Raw genomic sequence first — 27259 nt, 5'->3', positions numbered from 1 at the left:
CTTTAATTCAAAATACAGGCATACCTCGTTTTATTGTGCCTCGCTTTATTGCGCTTCACAGATACTGTGTTTCTTACAAGACCCTCCACCAGCAAAAAGATTATGACTCACTGAGTCAGTCATACTCAGCTAAAATACTTTAGCAATAAAGTATTTTTAAATTAAGATATGTACATTTTTTTTAAACATAATACTGTTGCACACTTACTACACTACAGTATAGTGTAAACATAACTTTTATATGCACTGGGAAACCAAAAAATTCTTGTGACTTGCTTTATTGCAATATTTGCTTTATCCCAGTGGTCTGGAACTCAACGTGCAATATCTCCAAGATATGCCTATAATCAGTAGGCCATTGTGGGGTATTTTGGAGTGGTCTGCCCTGGGCCCCTACAGTACCAAAAGAGATCAGCAGCAGACTCTAGATCTGCATAATGTTAAATGGCAGAATGCCTAGGACATAATGAAGTACAGCAACTTAAACCGTTGCATGGCTCTTTTTGACTAAAGAAGGCAAGTTGCCCAAAGATCAATGGGGATATGATCCATAAAGGAGGAGAGATGCCATCTGAGCAAAGATTTGGGGGCAGGATGTGGATTCAAGGGACTTTATGTCCCCAAATAAAGGAAGACCTGAAGGGCTCGTGGTCAATTCTTTTAGGCTGATAGATACTCAATGTGGTCATTGTTGGCCTTATGTTCAACTCCCTCACACACACACACACACACTCAGTAAACCAGTAATTCAAAAAAAAAAAAGAAAGAAATAATGTTTGATTTCTATTTCAGAAAAATAAGTTCATCTGATTTTACTTATTTTTAAATCTGACATTAAAAGTCTTTATTGTTGTTTCTGGTTAGAAACTTAATTCTTAAACAATTCAAGCAATTAAAAATGTATAAGTTAGGAGTAAAATTAGCCATAATTTCTCTACCTTCGCTAACATAACTACTGTCAACAATTTGATTTATGTTCTTCCAGACTTTCATCATGTATATGCGAATATTTAAGTATATATTTAATGGGTTTGCTTAAAAATGTATCTTTTTTCCATGTTTGCCCATATGGATCTACCTAAGTCTTTTTATGAACCTTCATTCCATTATATGGATATAACATAATTTGTTTAACCAGTAGCCTATTGATAGACATTTGTATTGTTTTCATTTTTTTCTCTATTTCAATCAATGCTGCAATGAACATGCTGGTACTTCTATCTTTGCCCACGTGTAGGAGTACAAGGGGACTTGATAGATCCAAGAACATTCTCCACTGGCATCTAATTCAGCAATAATTATTGGGTTTAGAATTACATCTGCTAGAAATCCACATGTAAATAAGAGCAAAAGGAGTTTCACTGACCCTTACGACTGCTCATCCTTTGTAGAAATATCAGCGAAGGCGGAAGTACAGCCTGTCTGCTGTGTTCCATTCGGCCACCATGTTGCAAGATGTTGGCGAGGCCATTCAGTTTGAAGTCAGCATTGGAAACTATGGCAACAAGTTTGACACGACCTGTAAACCTTTGGCATCAACCACTCAATACAGCCGTGCCATATTTGACGGTAAGACTGACACTAACCATTCTGTCCTGTACACGTGTACAGTGGGTGCACCACAAGCCAAAGAACATGCACTGTATTCTTCCTCTGGCAGCGTTATGCCCAGCATATGCTTAGTGGAAAGGAAAAGATTTGAATGGGGAAGAGAGGTGGTTGGAATTCAAGCACCTTCAAGATTGGTTAAACCCAGAAAGTCACAGGCCCTTTGCCAGGGTCTGAACCCCAATGCCCCCTCCCATGCCCAACTTTAACACTGGCTTTGCTTTGTAAAGTCACAAGATGGCAGCTTGCTGAACACTGACCTCCCCAAAACAGCTTCTGCCCCTGCCCACCTCTGCCTTACCAGGCCCCAAACTGCTCTTGGATTGAGTAGTTGAAGTGAATGGGACTCTGGCTCAGGCACTGGAAAGTCAAACTTCCGGTCACTCTGTGACTCACCAGCACTGGAACCTTAGCCACATCACTTAATTCCAGCCGTCAGTTTCTTTATCTTCTCCAGAGTTGCTATGAGGATTAAATAGCTATAATTGAACAAAGATGGGTGAGAAACAGTCCCTGCTTTTAAGGAGCTTACATTCTAGTGTATGAAATATATCATAATAGAAGGCAGAGTATGAGAAGATATCAACAAATGGTTTGAGAATGGAGAGAAGGACTAGAGAAATTCTGATCAAATATCCCAACAGTATTGCCATAACTTTTACCTAATTTTTGTACAAGTAGTGTTAGAATATAAAATGTGCTAGAAAATGTTGGCTAATAATTCTTAATCACCATAAGGCTCTAAATAATACCAAACCCCATGTATCCAGCTAAGGCTCTTAAAAAACAAAAAAATTCTTTTTTCTTGCCTCCCTTCCAACAAAAATATTTATTTAGAATAACAGTTTTCAGGGACAAACACATACCATCTAATCTCTTATGCTCTTTTCTGCTGCCGTGTTATGTAATCATCAGTGATATTCAGACACATGTTCCTGAATCACTAAAAGATCCTGAGATTGTTGTGCTCGGTTTACTAGGGTATTTTAGAGAGATTTTCAAAACAGGCTGAATGAATAAGAACCTTCTATCTATTCCTCAGTTGCTTAATTGAATAAAATTGAAGAACCAGACCACCCCAAACCATTCCCCAAGCCTAGTTTGCACATCTCCTTAATAAACATGTTGTTTATTTTAAGTATCCAGTGTTCACTGACCCTCAATGTTCTACACCAGGGAACTACTACTATTACTTGCCTTGGGCCCACACAAAGCCAGTTGTTACCCTGACTTCATACTGGGAGGATATAAGTCATCGCCTGGATGCAGTGAACACTCTCCTAGTCATGGTGGAACGGCTGGTAAGTTTATCTTTTCTACATTTCCTTTTCACCAGATGGAGTGAATTACATATTAGGTTGCAGGCAAGGCCACTATAACACGAGGCCTCAGAATATGGTGGTAAGCAAGAGAAAAGCTCTTTCTTTAGTAAGAATTGAGGTAGGTGATCCAAGGCTGATATGGAGGTTCAGTGGTGTTGGGGACCAAGACTCTTTCCCCCTTGTTGCTCTGCTGTCGCTAAGGAGTTGTTATTGTCTGCGTGGGAGAGGCAGTTCACCACTACACCCACCCTCTAGCCTGAGGAGAAAAGGGGAAAAGAGGGGGAGAAGATGACACAGGCCATTCCCAGGAAGGGAAAGACCCAGAAATCACACACTTGATTTCTTCTCATTTTCCATTGGCCAGAATCTAGTCATACAACCACATCTTATAAGGGAGTTGGGAAATGCAGTCCTATGCCTGGCCAGACATAAGGCCAGGTAAAGTTCTCTTACTGTGGAAGAAGGAGGATGGATATTGAAGTGAGGAGATGACTCACAGTTTGCCATGACTTGTATGTAAAGTGTGGTGTGGAGAATGGTTCATTCCAATAGAAATATGCAACCCTGAGAGCTTTGCTGTTAAAGCAGTAAAAATCCCCACCATGGGAAAAGATGGGCTCAGAGGAACCAGCCCTGATGTTTTCCACTCTTGCCGTAGGCTAGAGGAACTTTCCTTGTTTGGAGGCTGTGGGGTTTCCTCTGGTGGAAACACCATGGATATGTTAGCTGTGATTATCCATCTAGATGACATTGATGAAGACAAGGGGGACGTGATTGGGATATTTCTAATTAAATCAAAGATACTAAGTTACTTCTATCAAGTACTGATAAAATCCATCTGGTATTAGTGTTTTAATATCTAAATTATATTAGTATTAATGTTTTTTCTAAGACCCAACCTCTTTCAGGGCTGGACCAAGACGTGGGCGTCCTGGAATATAACTGATCTAAGACTCCATGGCAAAATGTCGAAATATTGTTTTATGTTATAAAGACAATATTGAAGGAGAATCGTAGGTTTAAGTTAATTTAAGCATAATTGTTTACATAATAAAGCTACAATCGATATGCAATGTAGTTGTGGTATTGATTTCCAATCCTCCATCTCAAGGGAGTTGATGGAGAATTGGTCACACCTCTATTCTAATTATGTTTTGGGTGTTCTTCAGCTTTTTCCATCCTACTTCTTCTCATCAGCTTTCTCCATTGACCAACCTGTCCTAATTCCACGCTAATCTGGACGGGATGACGGCAGTCCGTGATCAGGACTTTTGATAATCATCGTGGGCACTCCCTCAATCTATCTGTTGGCAGATGCTCAAAGTGACACAATATGTTCTGGGCTTATCTTGTATTTTCCCTGCTCCAGCCCTGGAATCACCACTTCTCCAAGGAGCCCTAGTTCCTTTTAGTGGGAAGGTGATGTTAAAAAACAAGATCTGAGTGTTAGAGCGCTCACTATGGCTTAGATGTCATTGCTTCTGGGCCTTCTCAGCAGCCAAACTCACAAACATACACACACATATATACATATGTATGTTTATTTCTATATCTATCAATATACTAAAAGCAGAGTTTATAAGGACAACTCCAATTCCATTCTAATATCACAGAGTTTATTCTAGTCTTCTTCATTTCTATATTTACAACTGCCTTCTTCAACAGTGAGAAACCAGGCTCCCATTATCCTCAGTATATTTACTCATTTGTTCAATACTAAAATCCATAGATAAACCATTGCGAAAAAACAAACCTAATTAGAGTTTGATATGTTTATGGTTCTTTTTTTCCTTTAAACGGAGGGTATATAGTCAAAATATTGTATTCAAAAGTTACTTGGGTTAGCTCAGTGTAGTTATGTTATTCATCTGAAATATAGTTAGGTTCATTTGTTTCTGTTTTATGTTCCATTTTAGAGTTTCTTCTCCCCATCCTTGTTGGTTTTATTTTATTTACTTTTTGAGTACATAAAATATTTACATGGTTTCAAAGGTCAAAGCTATATGAAAAGGTTGTCTTATTACTTAAACATATCAGTGTTGATTGCATTTTGAAGAAAAATAGTACTAAGCTATGGTGAGCATTATTAAATGTAAAAAAAAAAAAAACGCTTCTGATTTTTCTGTTAAGTCTTTTGTGTGTTTTTACTTGAAAATAAAAGTTAAACCTTTACTGGGTATAATGGCATAAAGCATAATTACCAATTATTTCCTCTCTTTTCAAATTTTTCAGCGATCAAACATAGAGGCTCTAAAATCAGGGATACAAGGTAAAATTCCTGCAAACCAGTTGGCCGAGATGTGGTTGAAGCTGATCGATGAAGTTATAGAAGACACAAGGTATACTGATTTTAATCACATCTCAAGGTTCCCAGCCATACTCCTCTCCCTAAACTATAAGACTAAAAGAGCCTCTAGAACTGTTTCTTGTGTTTGCCTGAAAAATGAATTTGAATTAGTTAGGCTTCTCACAAGGCCGTCACTAGGAGGAGTCTGAATCACCACCAGGAAAACCTCCACTTTCTGATCGGTGCCAATTCTAAAGCAGCCTAGGGCGGCTGAGGCCCCACTCTGGGAAGCACCTCTCAGTGCAGCCTCAGGCAAAGGGTGGGGGCGTGGGGGAGGGAGCAGGTCTGTGCCTCTGCCTACCATCAATCCTTCTATGCCCCTGGCCCCAAGAAAGGTGACTCCTGGCTCCCACAGAGAATGGCATCTGGGGGTGGAGCGTCGATTTTACCATTCAGAACAACAGTTCCTAAATCATAAACAAATTTTTAGGAACAGCCTTTTTACTTGCTGTTTTACTGAATGCCTAATGCACACTCTGACCAAGCCCCCTCTGGTGAAGCCAGTAGATCTGACTTGAGCCAGAGAACTTTTCCTAACTGTGACTTGGGGAAACAGCTCAGATCTCTGGGCATTTGGAAATCAAAGAGGAAGTGATTCATCCCAAACTCATTTTAAATATTGGCTAATAAAGCAGTAGACAGGGAAGTTCCAAAAGAAAAGCATGTTGAATACTTTTCATAAGCCGCAAGAACCACAGGAGTTCTTCCCCTTCTGGGCTAATTCCCTGTTTCCCTGTCTTCTTGTGCCTCCTAGTGGTTTAGCTAGGTAATTGAAATGCAGCTGAGGTCCAAGGACTGCTGGGCGCTTGTTTAAATTCAGGGAATTTAAATCTGGGTCCTAAGAGTTCATCTCTTCCAGTCTCTTTATTTTATAGATGAGAAAACAGAGGCCCACAGAGGTGAAATGATGCATCTGATGCCCAGAGTTGGGTTTGCCAGTGCAACTTCTGCTACATGTTTCACACAGTCAAGATCTATTTATTGAAGGTGTCACATGTGACTTTGAGCTAAAAGCTTCTGTATGTATTTTTGCCTCAAAGAATCATTCTGGGGACTTAATCCTTCCAAAACACTGGCATCATTACTAATATAACTAACCAGAAACACTTGGGAATACCTTTCTTGTAGAAAATGTCTGTGAATTTTAAGGTTTGCTGAGCAAGACACAGATATATCTATTTAAGTGTTTTTGAAGAATCAAATTGGAATCTTTTTTAACTTCATGTAACAGGAAATCTGTGTTTGAGGGAAGTCATGCTAGGATTTCCTTCATTTAAGAAGCTGGGTGAAATTCAAACCAATGGAAATTCTAGATAGAGACAATGTGAGTAGAACTTCCTGGAATTGGTGACAACCTCACCCTGTGTTCCCATCAGCCGCTGTGGTGAGAGGGAAGCCCTGGCAGAAGAAGGCTAATTCTGGCCCCCGCTCAGCGTTCTAGACTTTTCATTTTGAATGAGACCTTGGCCAACATAAGTGGTTCTTAACCTTTTGGAAGCTCATGGGCCCCTTGGAAAATCTGCTGAGATGATGACAGTAATGGAGACAACAATGAGATGATGATGGTGACAGGCATTGCTCTAAATACTTTCCATATATTAATTCATTTACTTCTCACATCAATCCTAAAAAGTAGATATTATTTTCCCAATTTGAAGATAGGAAAACAAGAGATTAAGTGACTACTCAAGATCACAGAACTAGTAAATGGTGGAGCCAGAATTTGTACCCAGATAGTCGGCTCCAAAGCCTGTGTTCTAAGTTATTACCTGACACTGCATGTCAACAGAGACATACACTTTCCTTTGTAAGTTCCAGGGATTCACAGGCCTCCTGAGGCCCACCCACAGACTGCCTAGGGGTGAGTGGTCCCCGAGTTAAGAACCCTCCTGCTAAATGATCTTTAATTTCCCTTCCCCTTCCATCATTTTGTGGGTCTATGCAGTGATTATAGGAAGCCAAAGAAGGAAAGGCCAGTTTCTCCCAACTGCTTCTATTATTTCCATCTTCTTTCCAGTGACTCCATGGGCCTTGGGTCAAACCCAAGGAATTGCTTTGGAATTTTAATCCCCCTGCATTCCTCATGAGAGTTGGGAGAGTCTGTCTGGCAGGTCTGCTCTGCCAGTGCCAGACACACTTAACTTCAGCTTAAACCAGCCCATGCTTGTGGAGTCAGTTAGGAAATTGGTGTGGTTTGCAAGATAGAAACCAAACATAAATGATTTTGACAGTTCTGAAGCCTAAAAAGCTATTCTTCAAATTCTCATTTCTTTTTTTTAGATACACGTTACCTCTCATGGAAGGAAAACCTAATGTCACAATTCTTGATACTCAGATCCAAAAGTTGCGATCCAGATCTCTCTCCCAGATCCATGAGGCAGCTATAAGGATGAGGCCTAAGGCCACAGAGGCGTCCACATTAACAGAAATTGAGGACTGGCTTGATAAACTAATACAACTGACAGAAGAGGTAGGACTTTTAAACTGCATGAACATCACTTGATATGGAAGAGGGATTCTGTGGAATAGCAAGGATAGAGGTGGTGGTAGGAAAATCTAGTACATTATCTTGGATATTGAGCAGATCTGATGGATGATGAAGTCAAGGAGTTACTGGGCTGGGGATGCTAATGGGTAATGGGGGTGAATGTTACTGAAGTCAGGGCAGGAGAAGAATTTTGAGTTGGTGGTCCTGGAAAGGTCTTCAAAGGGGACAAATCATTATTATTATCATGGTACAGTCAGAGAATATTTAAAGCAGAGTGATAAAGTGGCAGATCTGCGTAGTACAGAGGATTAAAATGCCACTTTTGGTTGGAATTGGGAAGACTTGGCTTTGAATCCTGGCAGTACTGTGTGTAACCTTGGGCAAGGTATTCACACCTCAGTTACTCCATCTGTAAAACAGAGATAAATGTAGTACTTCACAGCATTGTTGTGTGAAGATTGAAGAAGATGACGATTCTAAAGGGCTTAGCACAGTGCAGAGCACACAGCTAGTGAGGCTAAATGCTGGCTGCCATTAACCTCTATGGAGTGGAAGAACCAGGGGGTAGAAGATCCCTCCTGCCAACCTCCAGAGATTGGGGGGTGAGTGGCCATATATTTGTGGGTAGAAATACATTTGAAAAAACACACATGATTGCAGGTAATTTTTATTTTCTACTGTCTATGCTTTGGTACTTTCAAAGTTTTAAACAGTGAACTTATATCAACTTTATAATCAGAAAAAAAGAGGATTTTAAAAACTAAATTAGTATTTCAGATTTGGCAAATATCAGATTGTGAGACAGAGATGCTCTGTCTGTATCCTGTGAAATCTATGAAACCTATAATCCTTTGCTGTTGATGCCCTTCTTCAAACGATGGGGGAGATAAGAGGGAGTATTTCCTAAAATACCTCTCAGAGCTGTGTGGGTAGGGCTTTTGGCAGGTGAAGCTCCCCCTCTGCTTCCCTCTAGTATTCTCTTTGGCCAGGTACAGCCTGCCTCCCAGCTCTGCAGGCTCACAGTGTGGTCCTAGAAGATGTGAGACTCAGGAATTTGGACAGAGCCCTAACCACAGGGCTTCTTTGCTAAGAGGAGACCTGAGGGTCCAGCTGCAGGGTCTCCAGTCCTTCTGCAGTTGGACTAACTCTAGCTTTGCTTCCTTTTCCGTCCACCCACGCGACCAGCCACAGAATAGCATGCCTGACATTATCATCTGGATGATCCGGGGAGAGAAAAGACTAGCCTATGCGCGCATTCCTGCACATCAGGTTTTATACTCCACCAGTGGTGAGAATGCGTGTGGGAAATACTGTGGGAAAACTCAAACCGTCTTTCTCAAGGTAAGTCTTTTATCACTGTGTAATGTGAAATACTTAAATGCAAAATCCATATTCCTGAGAAGGGGCTGCTTTATAATCTGCCAGTCATTGAATGGCTAGGGTGATCGTGATCAATTCCAGCTCATTCTGGCCCCTTCCTCTAGGCCAGTAATTCTCAGAGAGAAATCCGAGGTCTGTGGGCATTCAATCAAGGTCACTTCCCGTAAAGGTCTTTGTGACACTAATATTAACATGGCATTGTGAATGCTTTGCTTTCTGCCATGAATTTTCCACTTACTTTTTTTTTTCCTTTTCTTTTTATTTATTTATTTTTCCCCCAAAGCCCCAGTAGATAGTTGTATGTCATAGCTGCACATCCTTCTAGTTGCTGTATGTGGGACGTGGCCTCAGCATGGCCGGAGAAGCAGTGCGTCGGTGCGCGCCCGGGATCCGAACCCGGCCACCAGTAGCGGAGCGCACACTTAACCGCTAAGCCACAGGGCCAGCCCTCCACTTACTTTTAATGTCATGTGCAAAAGCAATGCCTTTCTCCCCTTCCCTTCTAGCGAGCATTTGGGAAGCAGGAAAAAAGAGGTCATATGGACAGTCCATGGAATCTATTGCCCTAATCAAATTGCAAAATTTGAGAATTACTACTTTAGGGCAGGAGTTCTGAACATTTTTAGAGTCATGGACTCCATTAAGCACCCGATGACAGCTACTGGCCCTCCCTTCCAGAAGACTGCACATCTCATATGCATCCAATATTTTGCAAATGATTCAGGCGCTTCATAGAACCTGTAAGTCCATCCCAGGACCCTGGATTAAGAACTGCTCTGTGAGTGCCGAAGGAGAACTAAAAGAGGGCCTGGAGCTGAAACCAGAGAGCGGAATAGTTCCCAGCTCCATGTTGGACATCCCTCCCTCTGGCCGACCCCAACCGAGGTCTTTGGATTTGAGGGAGGGGAAGAAAAATCAAGAAGAGAAAAAGCTGTCAGGGGAGAGTGTTCTCTTAAAACAAGGAAATATCTGCTAACTTTTAATAAATGTACTCCTTGCTCTTTAATCAGGAAGGTGAAATAGAACCAGAGTGATTATCTTCTTTCAAGTATCTCTTGGTGGAATAAATTTTTCTTAAGATAGAACCACAACTATAATTGACCTCCGCAGTGGGTGGAAGCAAACTGATTAATAAATAAAACTTCACAGCGGGTGGGAGAGGAGGCAAAGTGGTATTCTCTGTGTTAGGTTTTAGAACTCAGTGGATAAACAGCAAAATGCTTTTAAGAGAATGTTTTATATGTTTATTGATTTTGTTAATACTCATTATCAGTTTAGGGAGTCATTTAATTCAGTGGGGTTTTTTTTTTTTGTCTTGGGACCTCTTTACAGAAAAAAATAATTTTGCAAAAACTATTGAAGACCTCAGGGAGCTTTTGTTTATGTGGGTAATATCTATTAATATTTACTGTAATACAAATGAAAACTGAGACATTAAAAAATATTTATTAATTTATTTTAAAATAATAATAAATTCATTACATGTTAACATAAATTACATATTTTTATAAAATAGAATTGTATTTTCTTTAAAAATCAGAGAGCAGAGTGATACTGTTTTACAGTTTTGCAAACCTCTTTAATGTCTGGCTTCACAGAAATATAACTGGATTCTCATATCCGTGTCTACATTTAATCTGATAGAATAAGTTGTTTGGTTGAATATACTAAGAGAATCTGGCCTCACACAGATGTGTAGCTGGAAAAGGGAGAAGTATTTTAATAACATTTTTAGATAATTGTGGATACTCATCTTTGATACAACACCAAACTCAACAAGTGGTAGCTTTTAAAAGATTCATTGCAGCGTGGAATCTGAAGTCTTATCAATGAACTTTTAATTCTCCACTGTATTAAAACCCATTGGTCTATCTTGTACTTTGAATGGCTCTGCTTTAGTTATGGAGTTGAGAACCACTGCTTTGGTTGTTATTTTAATCTTTGCTGTAGGGTCATTTGGAAATATTTTAACTATGCAGACATAAAATTAGATCGGTGAGAACAATGATTAGACGTTCAGTCTGCTTTTTACTTGAACTTTAATGTCACAGCCCGTGCTGTGCCCAGCATACCGTGTCATGTTATTGCGCATCTCACAGTATCCGCAGGAAAAAAACAATGGACCAAAGGTGCCTGTGGAGCTGCGAGTGAACATCTGGCTGGGCTTAAGTGCTGTTGAGAAGAAGTTCAATAGCTTCGCGGAAGGAAACTTCACCGTCTTTGCTGAAATGGTACATTTAATGACATCGCTATCTTTTCCTCTTTGTGGGGGGTGCTTTTACTTTTTGTCTTTAGGGAAAACATTCACATATCAAAAACAACCACACCATCACCACTACCTAAAATCCTTTCCAAGGGGCCTTAACCTAAGGGGATAGGGAAAGATTGGGTCACACCAGAGTGATTCACACACAAACATCCCTGGAATGAGGGCACTTGAGAGGGGCAGACCTTGAGAGGCCTGCTTGGGGTCGAGTCTTGAAACCACAGAAGACTCATTCCCCACTTAGGGGAAGCCTCAGATGAGTTTGCCCAAGGGCAAAGAAAATGCTACCTGAATATTTCAAAAGCAATAGAGATAGTTTGCAAAATCTTCACTGAGTTAAATATCCACTTAGTTAATTAAAAGTTTCATTACAATTAAACCAATGAAAATAATTTTTATACACTTTTACAGCCAAAAGTAATTTTAATTTTTTATAACAAGTATAAATATATATATAATAAATATATATAAAATAACTATTTGTTATAGTTAAATATATATATAGTTAAATATATATATAGTTAAATATATATAGTTAAATATATATATAGTTAAATATATATATAGTTAAATATATATATAGTTAAATATATATATAGTTAAATATATATAGTTAAATATATATAACTATTTGTTATTTTATATACTAATTTTTTGTATACTATTATATGAATTCCATTCTTCTACAGATGGGCCTTCCTACTCAATAAATGGGAAGAAGACTATCTTCATTCTAGCTAATTCATAAATGTGTTCCTTCTACCCACCACTATACCTGATAACTGGTTCAGGATTGTGGTTCTAAGCTGCTTGCTGGGCAAGAATACCCATGGCCATCTTTTATTTTTACTATTTATTCATTTAATGGTGCCTGGCATGTAGTAGGTTCCTGTAAATATTTATGAATAAACAAATACATGGTAACAGAATTTATCCATCCATCCATCCATCCATCCATCCATCCATCCATCCATCCATCCAGGTTTTTATGGAGTGGTGGCTTTATGCCAGGCACTGAGGCAGATGCTGAAGGTGGTGAAGAAGCCAAGCCCTGTCCTCAAGGATCTCCTCATCTGTTGCAATGATTGTAAAACCGGGTGTTTTGTTAAACATGCTGACTGCCAGGGCCACCCTGGGGATTCTGATTCTGTAGCTGAGTTAGGGATTAGCACCAGCGGTGATTCCAGTGTGGGTGAATATAGGGCATTAGTGGACCACTTTGAGAAGCAATGAAACACGTGGGAGACACACACAACGTCCTTACAGTGCAGTCTCGGAAGTGCTATTGGAGGTAAATAGAGGGTGTACTAGAGGCCACAAGGGGGCCCCTGAGTGGCAGATGTTGATGTCCAGTCACTAGGCAGTGTGGAGTGAGGGCATCAGGGCACATGTAGGAGAGGCTTGCTCTTGCATTCCTGTAGGATTTCCTGGTGTCCACCTACCCTCCAAATCTGTGACTGGAGCTAAGTCTAGAGAAGCTAGCACTGAGCAAGGAATGACCAGTCTAGGGCTCCCTTCCAATATTTCCCATTTCCAGCTCCTTCTCTGCATAGGGTTAACTTGAGTTTCAACTCACGCAAAGAGATGATCCACGCATTTCAGTTGTTTTGTGTGACTAGTTTCCCCAGACTCCAACAGCCTGTGACTACCAGTAGGGGCACATTAGTAACAATGATGAAAATTTCACTGGTTCTTGCCTTTCTTTGCTAATAACAGACCTCAATTTTCTGCACAATTCTCCCCTTCCCCCAGATTTCTGGAGGTCTCTGAGGTGCTTCACATGTCCTAACAGTCCTGCCCCACAGCTGCTGGTTAAAGGCTGTAGCCTCCAAGCTACATGAGACTCCCATCTGCACTGCTGCTGAGGCCTCTTGTCCATGCCAAGGTTCTTGCCTGGATTTTACAACAGCCGCATTGGCTTCTAACAGAAGTGGTGGGAATGCCTTGCTCCTCCATTCTGTGTCCTTGTCACTTGGAAACCAAAGGAGCCATGCACATGGCCCCAAGTCTCACAACCCCTTGTGACAACAACTCCTTTAGCTGCTGCCTGAAGCTCATATCCTCTCTGGGCTCGGAGCCAATATCTGAGATAGACACTATTGTGTCTGCTTGAACCCAAATTCCTCATCAGGCCCCTACTCAAATTTCTTCCCTCCTCTTTCAGCCCCAAAACTTCCCCGTCACTTGTGCAAATCATCTCAGTGGGCTCATCAGCAGACAAATGGAAATTTCAGCCTGGGCCCAAAAGGAACACTCGCCACAAGCAAATTTCAACCCTTTTGATGGTTGACATAGTGAAGAGCAGACCATAGTAGATTTATAAATTCCAGCTTAGAAAGAAATGCCCTGTAAACCAGAGTCTGCTATTGCCACCAAACCCGCTTCCAGAAAGGTCTTGGTCTAACCTCTGCACTCTAGAGGGAATGAAGGCTCAGAACTTTTAGGCCCTATGAATTCTGGGTGCTCAAATGAACTTCATGTTTCAGATGGGTTCTTTGTGGACTGCCTGGAAAATGTATCATCAATTATATGATTGTTTCTGTGGGGCAATGTGCCCCAACTTCTAGGCAGTAGACTTACAAATAAACTTTTAGAAGATTGCACATTCATAAATTAAGGGCTTTTATAGGTGTTTAAAAGATTAGATTCAGAGAACTATTTGGAGCCATACCTCCAAATAGAAGGTTAGGTCCATACCTTCTGAGTATAAGCTTTCTCACTATCTATCACTGTTTAGCCTAAGTTTCAGATGAACTTGAAAATGTATGGGCTGGCTTTATTTCTTGCTCTCTGATGGTGTTTCTCCAATTTTATTTTTTTTTTAATAGTATGAAAATCAAGCTCTTATGTTTGGAAAATGGGGCACTTCTGGATTAGTGGGTCGTCATAAATTTTCTGATGTCACAGGAAAAATAAAACTCAAGAGGGAATTCTTTTTGCCTCCAAAAGGCTGGGAATGGGAAGGAGACTGGATAGTTGATCCTGAAAGAAGGTAAGTTTTCCCTTTTCTGAGAAAAAAGAATAGTAATGAAGCGTTTCCCAAGAAATTGCTAAGTGAATCTTCTCCATCATCATGCTTGATCATATTTACATAATACTCACTGAGCAGAAGTTAGTCCATACAAATTCATAGAAACTTGAAAGATGTCTTTAGTGTCCGATAATAAGACAAACAAATATAAGAAGCACTTGGTACTAACAGTTGTTGAGAACTTATTATGTGTGAATGTGTCAAGCAGTGTGCTAAGCACTGGCATCATCTTATTGAATCTAGACTATAGCCCTACAGAATAGGTAGTGTCAAAAATTATGAAGGGTCTGAGATTTTTATTCTACTTGCAAGCTAAGAAGGTCACCTACCACAGTTTCATGGATGCTGGCAGGAGACACAAGCAATAGTTGCATCAGAGTGTCAGCCTTTGCTTTAGTTTTTTGAGCCCTAGTTTCCACAGGGCAACACGGAGATGGCCAGATAGCACTTGCCCATGCAGTGGATTGTATAACAGGAGAGGAACCCTGAGATTAGAGCACCCGAATCTTTTATAATGGGTAGCAAACATGCTGGCCCTTTGCTCTGGAGAGAGACACTATCTCTGTCTTTCACAGTTATTCCCCATATAAATATCCTTGAAAAGATAGTCTGTAACCAAGCTTTTGGGGCCTCTGTGTAGAAACGCAAGAGACTCACAGAGAATTATCTCCCAATGATACTACTCTCTCCACTTTACAAATGAGGAAACTGAGACCTAGAGAGATTAAGTAACTTGTCCAAAGACACACAACTCGTAAGTGGTATAGCCGGGGCTGGCACCCAAGTCTAGCCTGGGCGCCAAAACCAGCACTCCACTATTGCGCTGGAACATCTGCAAGAAACGGTAGAGGGTACACTTTAAATGAGTGAATCGTATGGTATGTGAATTATATCTCAAAACTGTTATTAAAAAGAAACAGTGGAGGGAGGCAAGCAAGTTTCCCCGAGAGTCTAGGGGAAACCAAAGCCTGGTTCCTGAGTGTTGCCAACAGCATTAGAACCAGAACTCCCTCTTCTCTCCACCTCATGACAGCGTACTTGAGTTAGGAAGAAACAAGCTTGTGAAGTTGGATTTCAACCCCTAGAGTTTGCTCTCTCTGTCCACGTTTGTTTCCTATAATCATATAGGCATTAGGGAAGGAGGGAATGAGTGTGCTGGGTCTGGTCTGTTAAGACCCAGTGTTTGCATGTGATTCCTTTTAGCCCATGACAGCTTGCTTTGGATGGAGTTGGGGTTGCTAGTAAGGAGAAGGGAAATGGGATTTGAATTGTACAGAAGGAAGGAAGGTTAGTGAGGACAGGGAAAGGCAGGGGGCATTGTGATTGGAAAACAGATGGTCAAAGCATGTCAGAGCTGGATGGGACCCCAGGCGGCAGCCAGGTCTTCTAGTCTCCTTCTCTGGAGCCCAGAGACGTGACGAATGAGCCCAGTTTATACAAATGGTTGGGACTGTTTTCTGATTTCTTTCCAGTGCCTGATTCTCGGGGAGGGTACAGCGGGGAAAAGACGTAGAGACGGTAAAGGGAAAAGAAACCTCGCTTGAGTGGGTACTTGGCAGAAGACTTAAGTCAGAGTTGGAACCTCTATACTTTCCTCTATGGGTTGTCAAAATAGTTCCAAATCCAAGAGGAAAACTGGCATGGCAGAGAGTCAGTATGGATTTCTTAAGTGCTCAGATGGAGTTTGGAGTCTTAAATGACCTGGTTTGGCTGTTTACCTAGGAACTATCCAGAAAATTTCAACTCTTCTCTTCAGTTTATGTTAGGTAGACCAAACAAGCCGTGAGTAAAAGTTTCCACACTTGGCCTCATGAGACTGTCTCCACTCCATTTTTAAAAATAGGGGGAATGAGGGGGACGACTCTCTATTCTTTTGAACTGTTAGCCAAGAGTTTTGCTGAGAAAAAGCTGAACAGCCCTGAACTGAAACAGGAATATGGAACACGAGGTCCCTATCAGAAGCTGCCCTCAACACTGTTTTCCCAGTCTCCACCCTAATTACCCTGCTAATTTAGGAGTTCTCTATAATTTAGGTCTCATTGTTCCAGCAGGCCCCTTCTTCAAAGGAATGTCAAAAGCTATTAGTACAAAGAGGTGTTTGGAGTGGAGAACCCAAAGGGGTAGAGGGAGGCGGGAACTGGTACCAGCCCAGAGTGTGGATGTTTCCCGACCATTGGAAACAGCTGGGGTTGTCGGCTACCATTTCTCCTTTGGTAACACGAGCCTCGCCTGCAGCTTGCTGACTGAGGCGGATGCGGGTCACACGGAGTTCACGGATGAAGTATATCAGAACGAGAGTCGCTACCCCGGGGGCGAGTGGAAAGTGGCTGAGGACACCTACACCGATGCGGTGAGCGGGCTGCTTCCGAGATAAACCCTTACACCTTAGCTCTGTGAATCCACCAACCACGAGGCGTGGCTTCCCTGTCTCTTCTGCCCCAACTCATGTTCTAAACAGCATTACATTTATAACTTAAGCCACACAAGTGCACCTATAATTATTTTCTATAGAAAAGACATTGGGCCTATTTAAGTAGATGTGAGCACATGGTAAAGTTTGGGTTATGCAATTTTTTTTGGTTTCTTTTTGGTAAGGAAGATCAGCCCTGAGCTAACACCCGTTGCCAGTCCTCCTCTTTTTGCTGAGGAAGATTGGCCCTGGGCTAACATCCGTGCCCATCTTCCTCTACTTTATATGGGACGCCACCACAGCATGGCTTGACAAGCGGTGTGTTGGTCCGCGCCCAGGATCCAAACCCGGGAACCTGAGGCCGCCTAAGCAGAGGGAGTGAACTTAACCACTACACCACTGGGCTGGCCCCAGGTTATGCAATTTTTTTATTGTAAAGATTTATTTATTATTTAACTAGTTTTAAAAATCATAACAAGTTGAATATTCATGTCTTTAAAATAATCAAACAGCGTAAAAGGAAATGAAAAGAATTCTTCTCCTGGATCCCTATTCCATCCCCCAGGGATAACCATTGATAGCAGTTTTCTGTTCGTATATGAGTATATAATTTTTTTCACCACCTAAATAGAATTACATGCACAGTTCTACAACTTGTATTTTTCACATATTTTTCTTGGACATCTTTTGATATCAATACATATAGATCTTCTTTTGTACATTTTTTGCTTTGCCAGACCCAATGTTGTCATTATGAAGCCTTTTTCTGTTACTGTTAATACATAATAGCCTTTATTAGAGAAAAGATAGTTGTAGAAAGTAGCCCTGAAGTATTTATGGACCACAAGAAAGACAAAGACATTTTCTCTTTAAAATCTAGGTTTGCAAGCGTGGTCCTAGGGCTTTGCATGCATTATTTTAATTCTTTTTAAAAAGGTATATTTTACCTTTATGCTGGAAAAGTTGAACTCTAGGCAGGTTTACTAATGTGCAAGAAACTCTTTTAGTAAACAGCCAGCCTGTGGTGGTGCTGGGATTTGAACCCAGAATCACCTTGCTCCAATGAGCCTTTTAAAAAATGCCTGCAGAGTGTTTTATTATATGCATTCACTATAATTTATTTAACTAATTCTCTTCTTGTGGAAATTTAGGGTTTTTTCCAGTCCTTGCTTTTTATGAATGATATAACAGTGAACATCCTTATTATGTACATTTTTATTCACATGTGAAAGTTTATCTGTAGGAGATCCCTGGATTGGCTTGGTTAAGGTTTCAATGCATATAAAATTGTGATAAATATTGCCAAACTGCTTTCAAAGAGGTTGTAGAAATTTATATTTCTAGCAACAGCATATTAGAGGGCTATTTTTCTTAACACGCACCATCCCACTTGAACATCTTTGTCAATACATGAATAAATGGTATCTCGTTATTTCAATTTTCATACTCGTAATTTAAAGCAAAGCTGAATATTTTTCCATATGTTTGAGGACCATCTCTATTTCTTTTACTATGAGCTTTTTGTCATAACTCTCCCATCAGTTTTTATGCAGAACTTAAGCCAATATTTAACATAAACTTTGCTCAGTCTTACGTGATTAGCATCTACAACCTCCAGCAGCATTACCCCATACTTGAAAACGTGTTTTTCATGCTTTATCCATGTTTGATGTATTCTTTCCTATGTAACCCCTCATAGAGTTGCATCATTTCATAATATTAAGTTGAACCACATGAAATTGCTGATATTTGACCATTTTTGACCTACAAAAACAATTTCCCGTGGTTCCCTAATAGTGGAAACAGAAAGTATTCTAAAAAAATTAATTTTTGTATAGCAATTGTACATAAATAAAGATTAGAGATTTTTCTAAGATTGATGTCTAAGCTGGTATCTAAATTAGCATGGTAATACTATAGTTAAGTGTGAGGAAGTGTATCTCCCCTTTGTATCTTATTTAACACCGTGGCTTCTCTTTATTTTTTGTTTTTTTTTTTAAAAGAACGGTGATAAAGCAGCATCACCCAGTGAGCTCACGTGCCCTCCAGGTTGGGAATGGGAAGATGATGCATGGATATATGACATAAATCGTGCAGTGGATGAGAAAGGTAACATTTTAGATCTATTACTTAGGGGCTCTGCAGCAAGGCCCTGGTTTGCCAGAGTAAAGTTTCCTTGGGAGGGAGGAGTCTTACCCCTGTTGGTCTATGACAAGCAGGTCACTGTGGTGTTATGGTGACTATTCAGATGCAAAATCTGAAGGACTGGCCAGTGCTTGCACAGGTGCCGGGTTGGAGGCTGATGAGAGGGAAAGATACAAGGTGACAGGTGCCACACAGCTGGACTTTGAGATGCTGGGGATCCAGGATAAGGATTTGAGAGGAAACCGGAGTTTGAATTTTCTCTATTCTGATCACACCCCATACCCTCCCTAGGAGCATCACACTCAGGGTCTCCCCAGCTCAGAAAGAACTGTAAAATGCCTTAAAAGTCCTATTCAGCAATAATGCAGATTATTGACATAACTTCTGTTGATTGTGTTTATCCTTTTCTATGGACAATAATCTAAAGTTAAATGAACTATAACATTTGGTATTATCAAAAGATAAAAATTGAGTTTTTTTTTTGTAAAAGGGAGTAGTGCACAGAAAGAACTAGCATTGATATGGACATATACATTATAAGTTCCTTGCTGATCCAATGCACACACTAGGCCTTGTAATAATAGTTAGCATTGATTGAGAGCAAACTATGTGCTAAGCATGGTCCTAGGGCTTTGCATGCATTATTTTAATTCTTTTCAAAAAGGTATATTTTATCTTTTTGCTGGAAAAATTGAACTATAGGCAGGTTTACTAACTTGCAAGAAACTTTTTTAGTAAACAGCCAGCCCGTGGTGGTGCTGGGATTTGAACCCAGGCTGTGTGACTACACAGCCCACACTCTTTACCACTGTCCCCTCCTGCCTCTTGTACTTGTGCCTTATTCTTAGATGCACTCGATTACCATGAATGACTGGAGGTATAAAGTGGAGGAGAACCCCATGGCCAGTGAGGAAGCTTTTCGAAGAGTGAGCCAGAGGAACAGGGATGTATTCAGTTTGGCTGAATTGCAGCAAAGTGAAAGGAGCAGTGGTATTTCAGTCGTGACAGTAGAGAATGTTTGGGGGCAGAGAGAGCGACTGAATGTTTCCTGGGAGTTCATTTGGTGACCTGCCAAATGCATCTCTTTTGGTTAACTGTTCACAAACTCTGTTCCAGGTTGGGAATATGGAATTACCATTCCTCCTGATAATAAGCCCAAATCCTGGGTTGCAGCAGAGAAAATGTATCATACTCATAGACGGCGAAGGCTGATCCGAAAACGCAAGAAAGATTTAACACAAACCTCTTCCAGTACTGCAAGGGTAAGAGGAGCAGTGGGAGGGAGCTGGGCCGGGGGCTCTGCCTTCCAGACCACACAGAATTCCAGTTAACTTGGCTATTGCTTTAGAAACCATTTGCCAGTCAAAGGCCTAATGCCCTGCTCCAGGATTCTCAAAGTGTGCCCTGACCCCAAATCTACTGATTTATTAACTCTGGGGGTGGGGCCCAGCAGTCTGTGTTTCAAGAAATCCTCCAGGTGATTCTGAAGCAAGCTAAATAACAAGAACCATTCAGGAGGTAGTAATAGAAACAGAAATTATTTTGGTAGCATAATGGAGTAGTGGGACCAGCTCAGGACTTGGAATAAGATACAGAAGGATTCAAACCCTGGCTTCATTTCCTTTCTCATCTGCAAAATGGGTATAATATCGTGTCTAATTAGGGTATTCTGGCTTAAATGGAATAATAGTAAATCAAGTGGAACAATAATATTCATGACAATAATAAGTGGCATGTTTTGTGTGCCTTCTCTAATGATAGGTACTGCATACGCATCATCTACCATCCACAAAATCTGCCTTTATCCTCATTTCATGGATAACGCTTACAGAGTAACCTCTGTAGATTTGCTCCAGGCCACATGTCTAGTAAATGATAGAGCCAGTGTTTGAACCCAGGCTAGGCTAATTCCATACAGGAACTCTTTATATTCCACAAAACTCCTGACTCAGTAGGTGCAATAAAGCTACTTTTTATTAGACAGTGAGCTTCTTGGTTCTTCTGCGGTTACAAAGATGGAACCATAGTCATTTTGTGCCCTTCTTGCTAGCTCAGGAACTTGTTCCTCATAAATAATGGAGTAGAATGAATGAGCTGATGAATGAATATTTGTTATTCAATTATCCCTATCCTGATGGGGTGAGAAGTTTCTAGAGACACTTGACTCCCTCTTTCTACGTGAGACCACCGAGGCGAAGTGGAAAGAACACTGAGCCACCAGTCGAAGACCGGAAACTTGGCCCGGTTCTACCCAAGAGTGTTGTTGAGACTTTGATCATGTTCCCTCACCTGCCTCATTCCTGGCTACATGAAATATTTCAGTGCCACTATTAACACAACTAGAGGGTCAATTACAAGATTGTGCTAGATTTTATGTTTATTCAAAGTTGAAAAAATAGCTCCTACAATAATAACCTACATGGAGCACTTATTTCTGAAATCATAAATATTATTGGGTATTATTTTACATCTACTAAATCTGGTCATACTTTTAAGATATTTACATAAAACTTCCACTGCTAAAATGTCAGCTTCATGAAGGCAAAGACCTGTCTGTCTTTTTCTTCACTGCTTCCTCGGCTCCTAGCAATCTCTATCATGTAGGGATCATTCATATTTGTTGAATGAATTGAATAAAACATTGAAAACCTAGATCAATTTATATAAACAGTTTTTAAGACTAAAAAGTACTATACTCTTTAGTTATTAGTTATTACAGAAGTAATATACCCTGATCTATCATTTCATTATTAGTTATCACAACTATTATCTTAAATGAGACATTTAAACCCTGGGGAGGATGATGTCATTTTTTTCCTCCACATATAAAGTGGAGATAATGTTTTGCCAACTATCTCACAATAGCAGTGTTCTTCTGAGCCAAAGAAGTGAGAAAATAGAAAGCAATTTGAGAAAGAATCCATTTGCTTTACTGCCCTCTCCCCCAAGTCTGAATAAGATGCCTCTCCTGATGATACAGCCACCATCTTGGCAAGATTTCATTCCACGTTAATTACCTGGTTATCTCTCTCTATTGCCACAATCCGTCAGCTCTGCAAGGGCAGAGAGACTGTCTGTTTTGTTCTTTGTTGTATTCCTGGCTCCTAGCACAGTGCTTGGCACAGAGTAAATTTTCAATACATACTTGTTGATTGACCAAATAATCTGCTTTATCAATATAAGGATGATGATGATGATGAAAATTTTTACTTCTGTTTTAGGCCCGGGAAGAATTTGAAGACCGAGAGGGCTGGGAATATGCTTCTTTAATTGGCTGGAAATTTCACTGGAAACAGCGTAGTTCAGATACCTTTCGCCGCAGACGCTGGAGGAGAAAAATGGCTCCTTCAGAAACACATGGAGCAGCTGCTATCTTTAAACTTGAAGGTGCCCTTGTAAGTAATAAGTAGCCCAAGCTCAAATAATATTGGTATAGGGAAAATATATGAGTGTTGGATACAATACCTCCCACTCCATACAGGGTCCTTCCAATACAGCAAGACTGCAAATAATATGGGAGAAAGCTACACATCCTCGGTGCTCAATAATTTTTGTCGAATGAATAGACCATTAACATACGAAAGTTCTAAAAAGTCCTCCTGCAGACACATCTGTTTTTTCACCTAGCATTTTCCAAATATATCTGTTCCAAACCCCTTGTTGTAGGTGACATCTAGTAACATTGGATCAAACCTTGGAAACTACAACTGTTCAACACACCAAGAAAGTTAAATGTACAGATGGGAGGGGGAGGAAAACAGAAAGATGGCTCACAGAATTAGAGAGCAGTTCACATGGAAGCACAGTAAAGAAGGCAGGAGGGAAAAAGCAGAAAGCTGGGACAAATGAATGAGCAAATGGCGGTGGTTGATCTAAAACATAGCGGTCAGGAACCATTTCCAAACACAGCCTGTTTTCATATTTCTGCACCCTGACCCTGCTGTGCTCTTCTACGGCTGCTCTTTCTCTTCCTCCTCTCATCCTTTTAATCCCTTTATCTATCTTTTTGTTTCCTTTCAGTGGCAGGATTTGGTAAACCTGAACTTGAGGTAGAAGGTATGGCTTCAACTTCCTGCTCTGTCACTTTCCAGCTAAGTGACCTTGGGGAAGTCACTTGCTATCCAGGGCTGTATTCATCTTTAGAAATGAAGTGATTGGATGAGAAAAAATTCACTATTACATTGGTTTGTAATTCTTGCCTCTTTGTTTTTAGGCATTGTTAATTGATTTCTCCGTCTCTTTAGGGCGCAGATACTACTGAGGATGGAGATGAAAAAAGCATGGAAAAACAGAAGTACAGTGCCACCACTGTGTTTGGAGCAAACACTCCCATTGTTTCCTGTAATTTTGACAGTAAGTTTTAAACATGTATTTGTGCATACCACTTCTATGACTTTTATCTCAAGAAAACTCTTCAAATCACCAAATATAATAAAAATCTCTTTATGCAAATGTACTTCCATTTTCATCAATTGATGAAAAGGATTTTTTAAAATACACTTTTAAAAATTATATTTGGAGGGGAAGGTGGTCGAATCATTGATTTTAACATAGTATGTTCAATATGTACTTATTCTATGAAGCCCCCAAAAAGGTTATTTTAATTAGAAAAAAGGTTCAAAAAGTTAAGTAAAGGTTGGTTTCAATGATAACCTTCAGAAATTTTGGAATGGGCAGACCTACTCTGTAATAATAATAGCAAATCCTTATAGAGGTCTTAGCATGTGCCAGGCACTGTGTATATATTAACTTATTTAATCCTGATAACAACTCTAGAAAGTAGGTGCAATTATTGTTCCCAGTTTTACAGGTGAGGAAACCAAGATGCAGAAAGATGAAATAACTTGACCGAGGTCTTACAGCTTGTAGGCACTAGAGACAAGATTTGAACTCAAGTGGTCCGATTCCCAGAAGCTGTGCACTGAATCCCAATGCTTTACTATCTCTCAAATTATGTGCTTACGGGTGGATGGGTGGGGCACGTATATGCATTAATATAATAAAGATAAGGAGTATAAAGATTTTGAAATATCAAAGAAACTTTCAGCAGATAACTGTGCCCTAGATGTGGTGCTGAAATGGTGTAGAAAGCCCTATTTCTGTAACTCCTGGAGACCCAGTTTCATTGGAAAGGTCAGTGATGACAAGCAGTCCCCTAAATCCAGGTAGTCTACACCAGAAGTAATGTCCTCCTCGTTCACACACTGGCACTGAGCTTACCGTAGCATTTTTTAAATAAGTTTCATTTTACAGGAAACAGAACTACTTTGGGAGGACACGTTGTCACCATTATCGGTGTTCTTTACTGTGGGGAAATAGATTTGGGTGACCCATTTATCTGAAACATCTATTATCTCCAAATATTCCAGAAAAACAGCAGTGTTATGTTTCTTGTAAGTAACCCCCATCCTGTTCTTTTTAGGAGTCTACATTTACCATCTGCGCTGCTACATCTATCAAGCCAGAAACCTCAGGGCTTTAGACAAGGATAGCTTCTCAGGTAAAGGAAAATAATCTCTGTCGCACATTATTACTTAGCAGGCCAGCTTGATTCTACTTTTCATCAAGCGGACGCTTTTTGTTATTTCCAACGACCACAAAAAGTTTTTCCATACTGAGATGAGTTTAATGTGCATGAAGTAAATTGCTCCGTCATTAGATACACAATCACTGAGTATGTCGAGCGTGGTTGTTGCTGGAGAAGATACATGGTCCTTTAATGTTAATAATCATTAATTGATTGAGTAGTAAAAAGCACCAAGAAGAAAAGCAGTTTCTGCTCTCTGTTTATACACATAGTTGTGTTTTTACCCCTGGGCTCTTGGGTTGATTGGTAAGTTAAAATACTTTATATGTTTTTGTAGCTCTCTTAAGTTGACAAAAGGTCACAGGTTACCCATTTGCCTACAGCACCAGGCTTGAAGCAGTGTGGAGTCCATCTTGACCTCCTCTGCTGCCTGCTCCCCAAATTCCCAGCACCATGAAACCATGAGGCTTTGTCACCCCCACACTGACACCCTGGCTGGTTTTGTTGCCTTTGGACTGGTTCTAAGGGGAAGGTCGAGGGCGCTGCTGCCTGGGGATTTGTGCTGTTGCTTGTGGGACCATGAATAGTTTGGAGGCTATCTGGGCTATACGGGGAGCATTCCACGTCAGGACCTGAAGGCCCACAGAACTTCCCTGGGCCTTCTGTGGAAACAGCTCTTAAAGCAGTTGCCTGACACTGGCATGCTCACGTCAGTTGTGAGGTGTGTTCCAAGCATGAATACTAACCGACATTTATAAATGGTTTCCTTTTCTTACAAATTAAAGCAGATTCAAGGTATCCCTATAATGCACATCTCCAAAATGGTTTTTGAAGACATTTTTGAATATTCACCACAAGGGGGCACTCGATCATTGAAAGTCAAAGTTAGAATCCTATCAAAATTCTTGACTAAAGTTGCATAAAGCTCTAATCACATTCCTTGCAGTTTGAGATATAAGACATATCATCAGGGCAAAAGCAAAGAGTGCCATTCATATGATGCTGCGATGCTAAAAACCAAGCACCCATTTGGCTTTTGCAAAAGCATCAAGTTAGACATTAAGTTATTGCTCAGATAGGTCAGCTCCCAGGCAATTGCAAAAAGGTTTGGTGAAATTATTTAGCATGGAGGAGAAATGGATTACTTTTTTTTCCTTATCTTTTTTCAGCTTTATTGAGGTATAATTGACAAAGTTGTAATAAATTTAAAGTGTATAACGTGATGATTTGATGTACATATACATTATGAAAGAATTCCCACAAGTGAGTCAAATAACACACCCATCACCTCACATATTTACCTTTTTTTGTGTGTTAGAACACCTAGGGTCTACTCTCTTGGCAAATTCCAATTATATAATACAGTGTTATCAACTGTAGTCATCATGTTATACAGTAGATCCTCAGACCTTATTCCTCTTATAACTGAAATCTGTACCCTTTTACTAACTTCCTCCCATTTCCCTCAACCCCAGCCCCTGGCAACCACCATCCTATTCTCCATTTCTGAGTTTGACTTTTTTTTTTGAATTTCATATATAAGTGATACCATGTAGTATTTGTCTTTCTCTCTCTGGCTTATTTCACTTAGCATAATGCCCTCCTGGTTCATCCATATTGTCACAAGTGGCAGAATTTCCTTCTTTTTTAAGGCTGAATTGTATTCCATTGGGCATATATATATATATATATATATATATTTTTTAATCCATTCATCCATAAGTTGCCAGGTTGCCTTTTCATTTAGTTGATGGTCTCCTTTGCTGTGCAGAAGCTTTTTTAGTTTGATATAGTCCTACTTATTTATTTTTCCTTTTGTTGCCTTTGCTTTTTGGTGTCAAATTCAAAAAATCATCACCAAGTCAATGTCAAGGAGCTTACTCCCTATATTTTCTTCTAGGAGTTTTATGGTTTTAGCCATGGCCATAGTGTTATTCTCTTTTTTTGTTTTAGACCCATATGCTCATGTCTCCTTCCTCCATCGAAGTAAAACCACTGAGATCATCCACTCAACTCTGAATCCCACCTGGGACCAAACAATTATATTTGATGAAATTGAAATCTATGGGGACCCTCAAACAGTCCTACAGAACCCACCCAAAGTTATCATCGAACTTTTTGACAATGACCAAGTGGTAGGTAATTTAGAATGTCTAAGATGGCAAGGAGGATAATGGAGGTTTATAGGGATGTTTGTTGGGGAATTTAAGGATCACTTGTTTCTCTAGGGCAAAGATGAATTTTTAGGACGAAGCATGTGCTCTCCCCTGGTGAAACTAAACTCAGAAATGGACGTCACGCCCAAACTTCTCTGGTACCCAGTAATGAATGGAGACAAGACATGTGGGGATGTCCTTGTAACTGCAGAGCTGATTCTGAGGCACAAGGTACTTGCTGAGTGCTCACTCATGTATTCTTTCAGTGTAGCTGCTTAAAACACTTGTTAATAACTCCAGGCACTGTTTGCTTGAACTAAAGGGAGGCGTTGACATTTCCATGTTTTTTTCACAGGATGGCTCCAACCTTCCCATTCTTCCCTCACAACGGGCACCAAATCTATACATGGTCCCCCAGGGGATCCGGCCTGTGGTTCAGCTCACTGCTATTGAGGTATGCTACTCTCTAAATTTTGTTGATCGAATCAAGTGGATGTGGCTCCAGAACTGAGATCTTCCCTCTAGGAAATGGAATCTTGCTGCATATTTTCTTGCTGTCTCCAACATCCTATAAAATTT

The 27259-nt window shown here is 40.3% G+C and overlaps 1 protein-coding gene across 2 annotated transcripts in view; it reads left to right on the top strand.

The window, feature by feature from the left end:
- MYOF (myoferlin) overlaps window positions 1-27259 on the top strand; it is a 153930-nt gene that overhangs the window by 87766 nt on the left and 38905 nt on the right. For both annotated transcript variants that reach the window (XM_004427840.2, XM_014785548.2), the window contains 16 exons: window positions 1392-1569; window positions 2785-2909; window positions 5163-5269; window positions 7558-7747; window positions 8951-9106; window positions 11245-11376; window positions 14240-14403; window positions 16678-16792; window positions 18856-18961; window positions 20114-20259; window positions 22219-22392; window positions 23242-23350; window positions 24420-24497; window positions 26478-26659; window positions 26753-26911; window positions 27036-27134. In XM_004427840.2, coding sequence (XP_004427897.1) covers window positions 1392-1569; window positions 2785-2909; window positions 5163-5269; window positions 7558-7747; window positions 8951-9106; window positions 11245-11376; window positions 14240-14403; window positions 16678-16792; window positions 18856-18961; window positions 20114-20259; window positions 22219-22392; window positions 23242-23350; window positions 24420-24497; window positions 26478-26659; window positions 26753-26911; window positions 27036-27134 — 2220 coding nt within the window. The remainder of the gene's footprint in view (window positions 1-1391; window positions 1570-2784; window positions 2910-5162; window positions 5270-7557; window positions 7748-8950; window positions 9107-11244; window positions 11377-14239; window positions 14404-16677; window positions 16793-18855; window positions 18962-20113; window positions 20260-22218; window positions 22393-23241; window positions 23351-24419; window positions 24498-26477; window positions 26660-26752; window positions 26912-27035; window positions 27135-27259) is intronic.

Source organism: Ceratotherium simum, chromosome 6, assembly GCF_057802395.1.
Source record: "Ceratotherium simum simum isolate JZ-2026a chromosome 6, ASM5780239v1, whole genome shotgun sequence".
NCBI lineage: Eukaryota > Metazoa > Chordata > Mammalia > Perissodactyla > Rhinocerotidae > Ceratotherium > Ceratotherium simum.
This window is presented reverse-complemented; position numbering and strand designations above follow the sequence as displayed.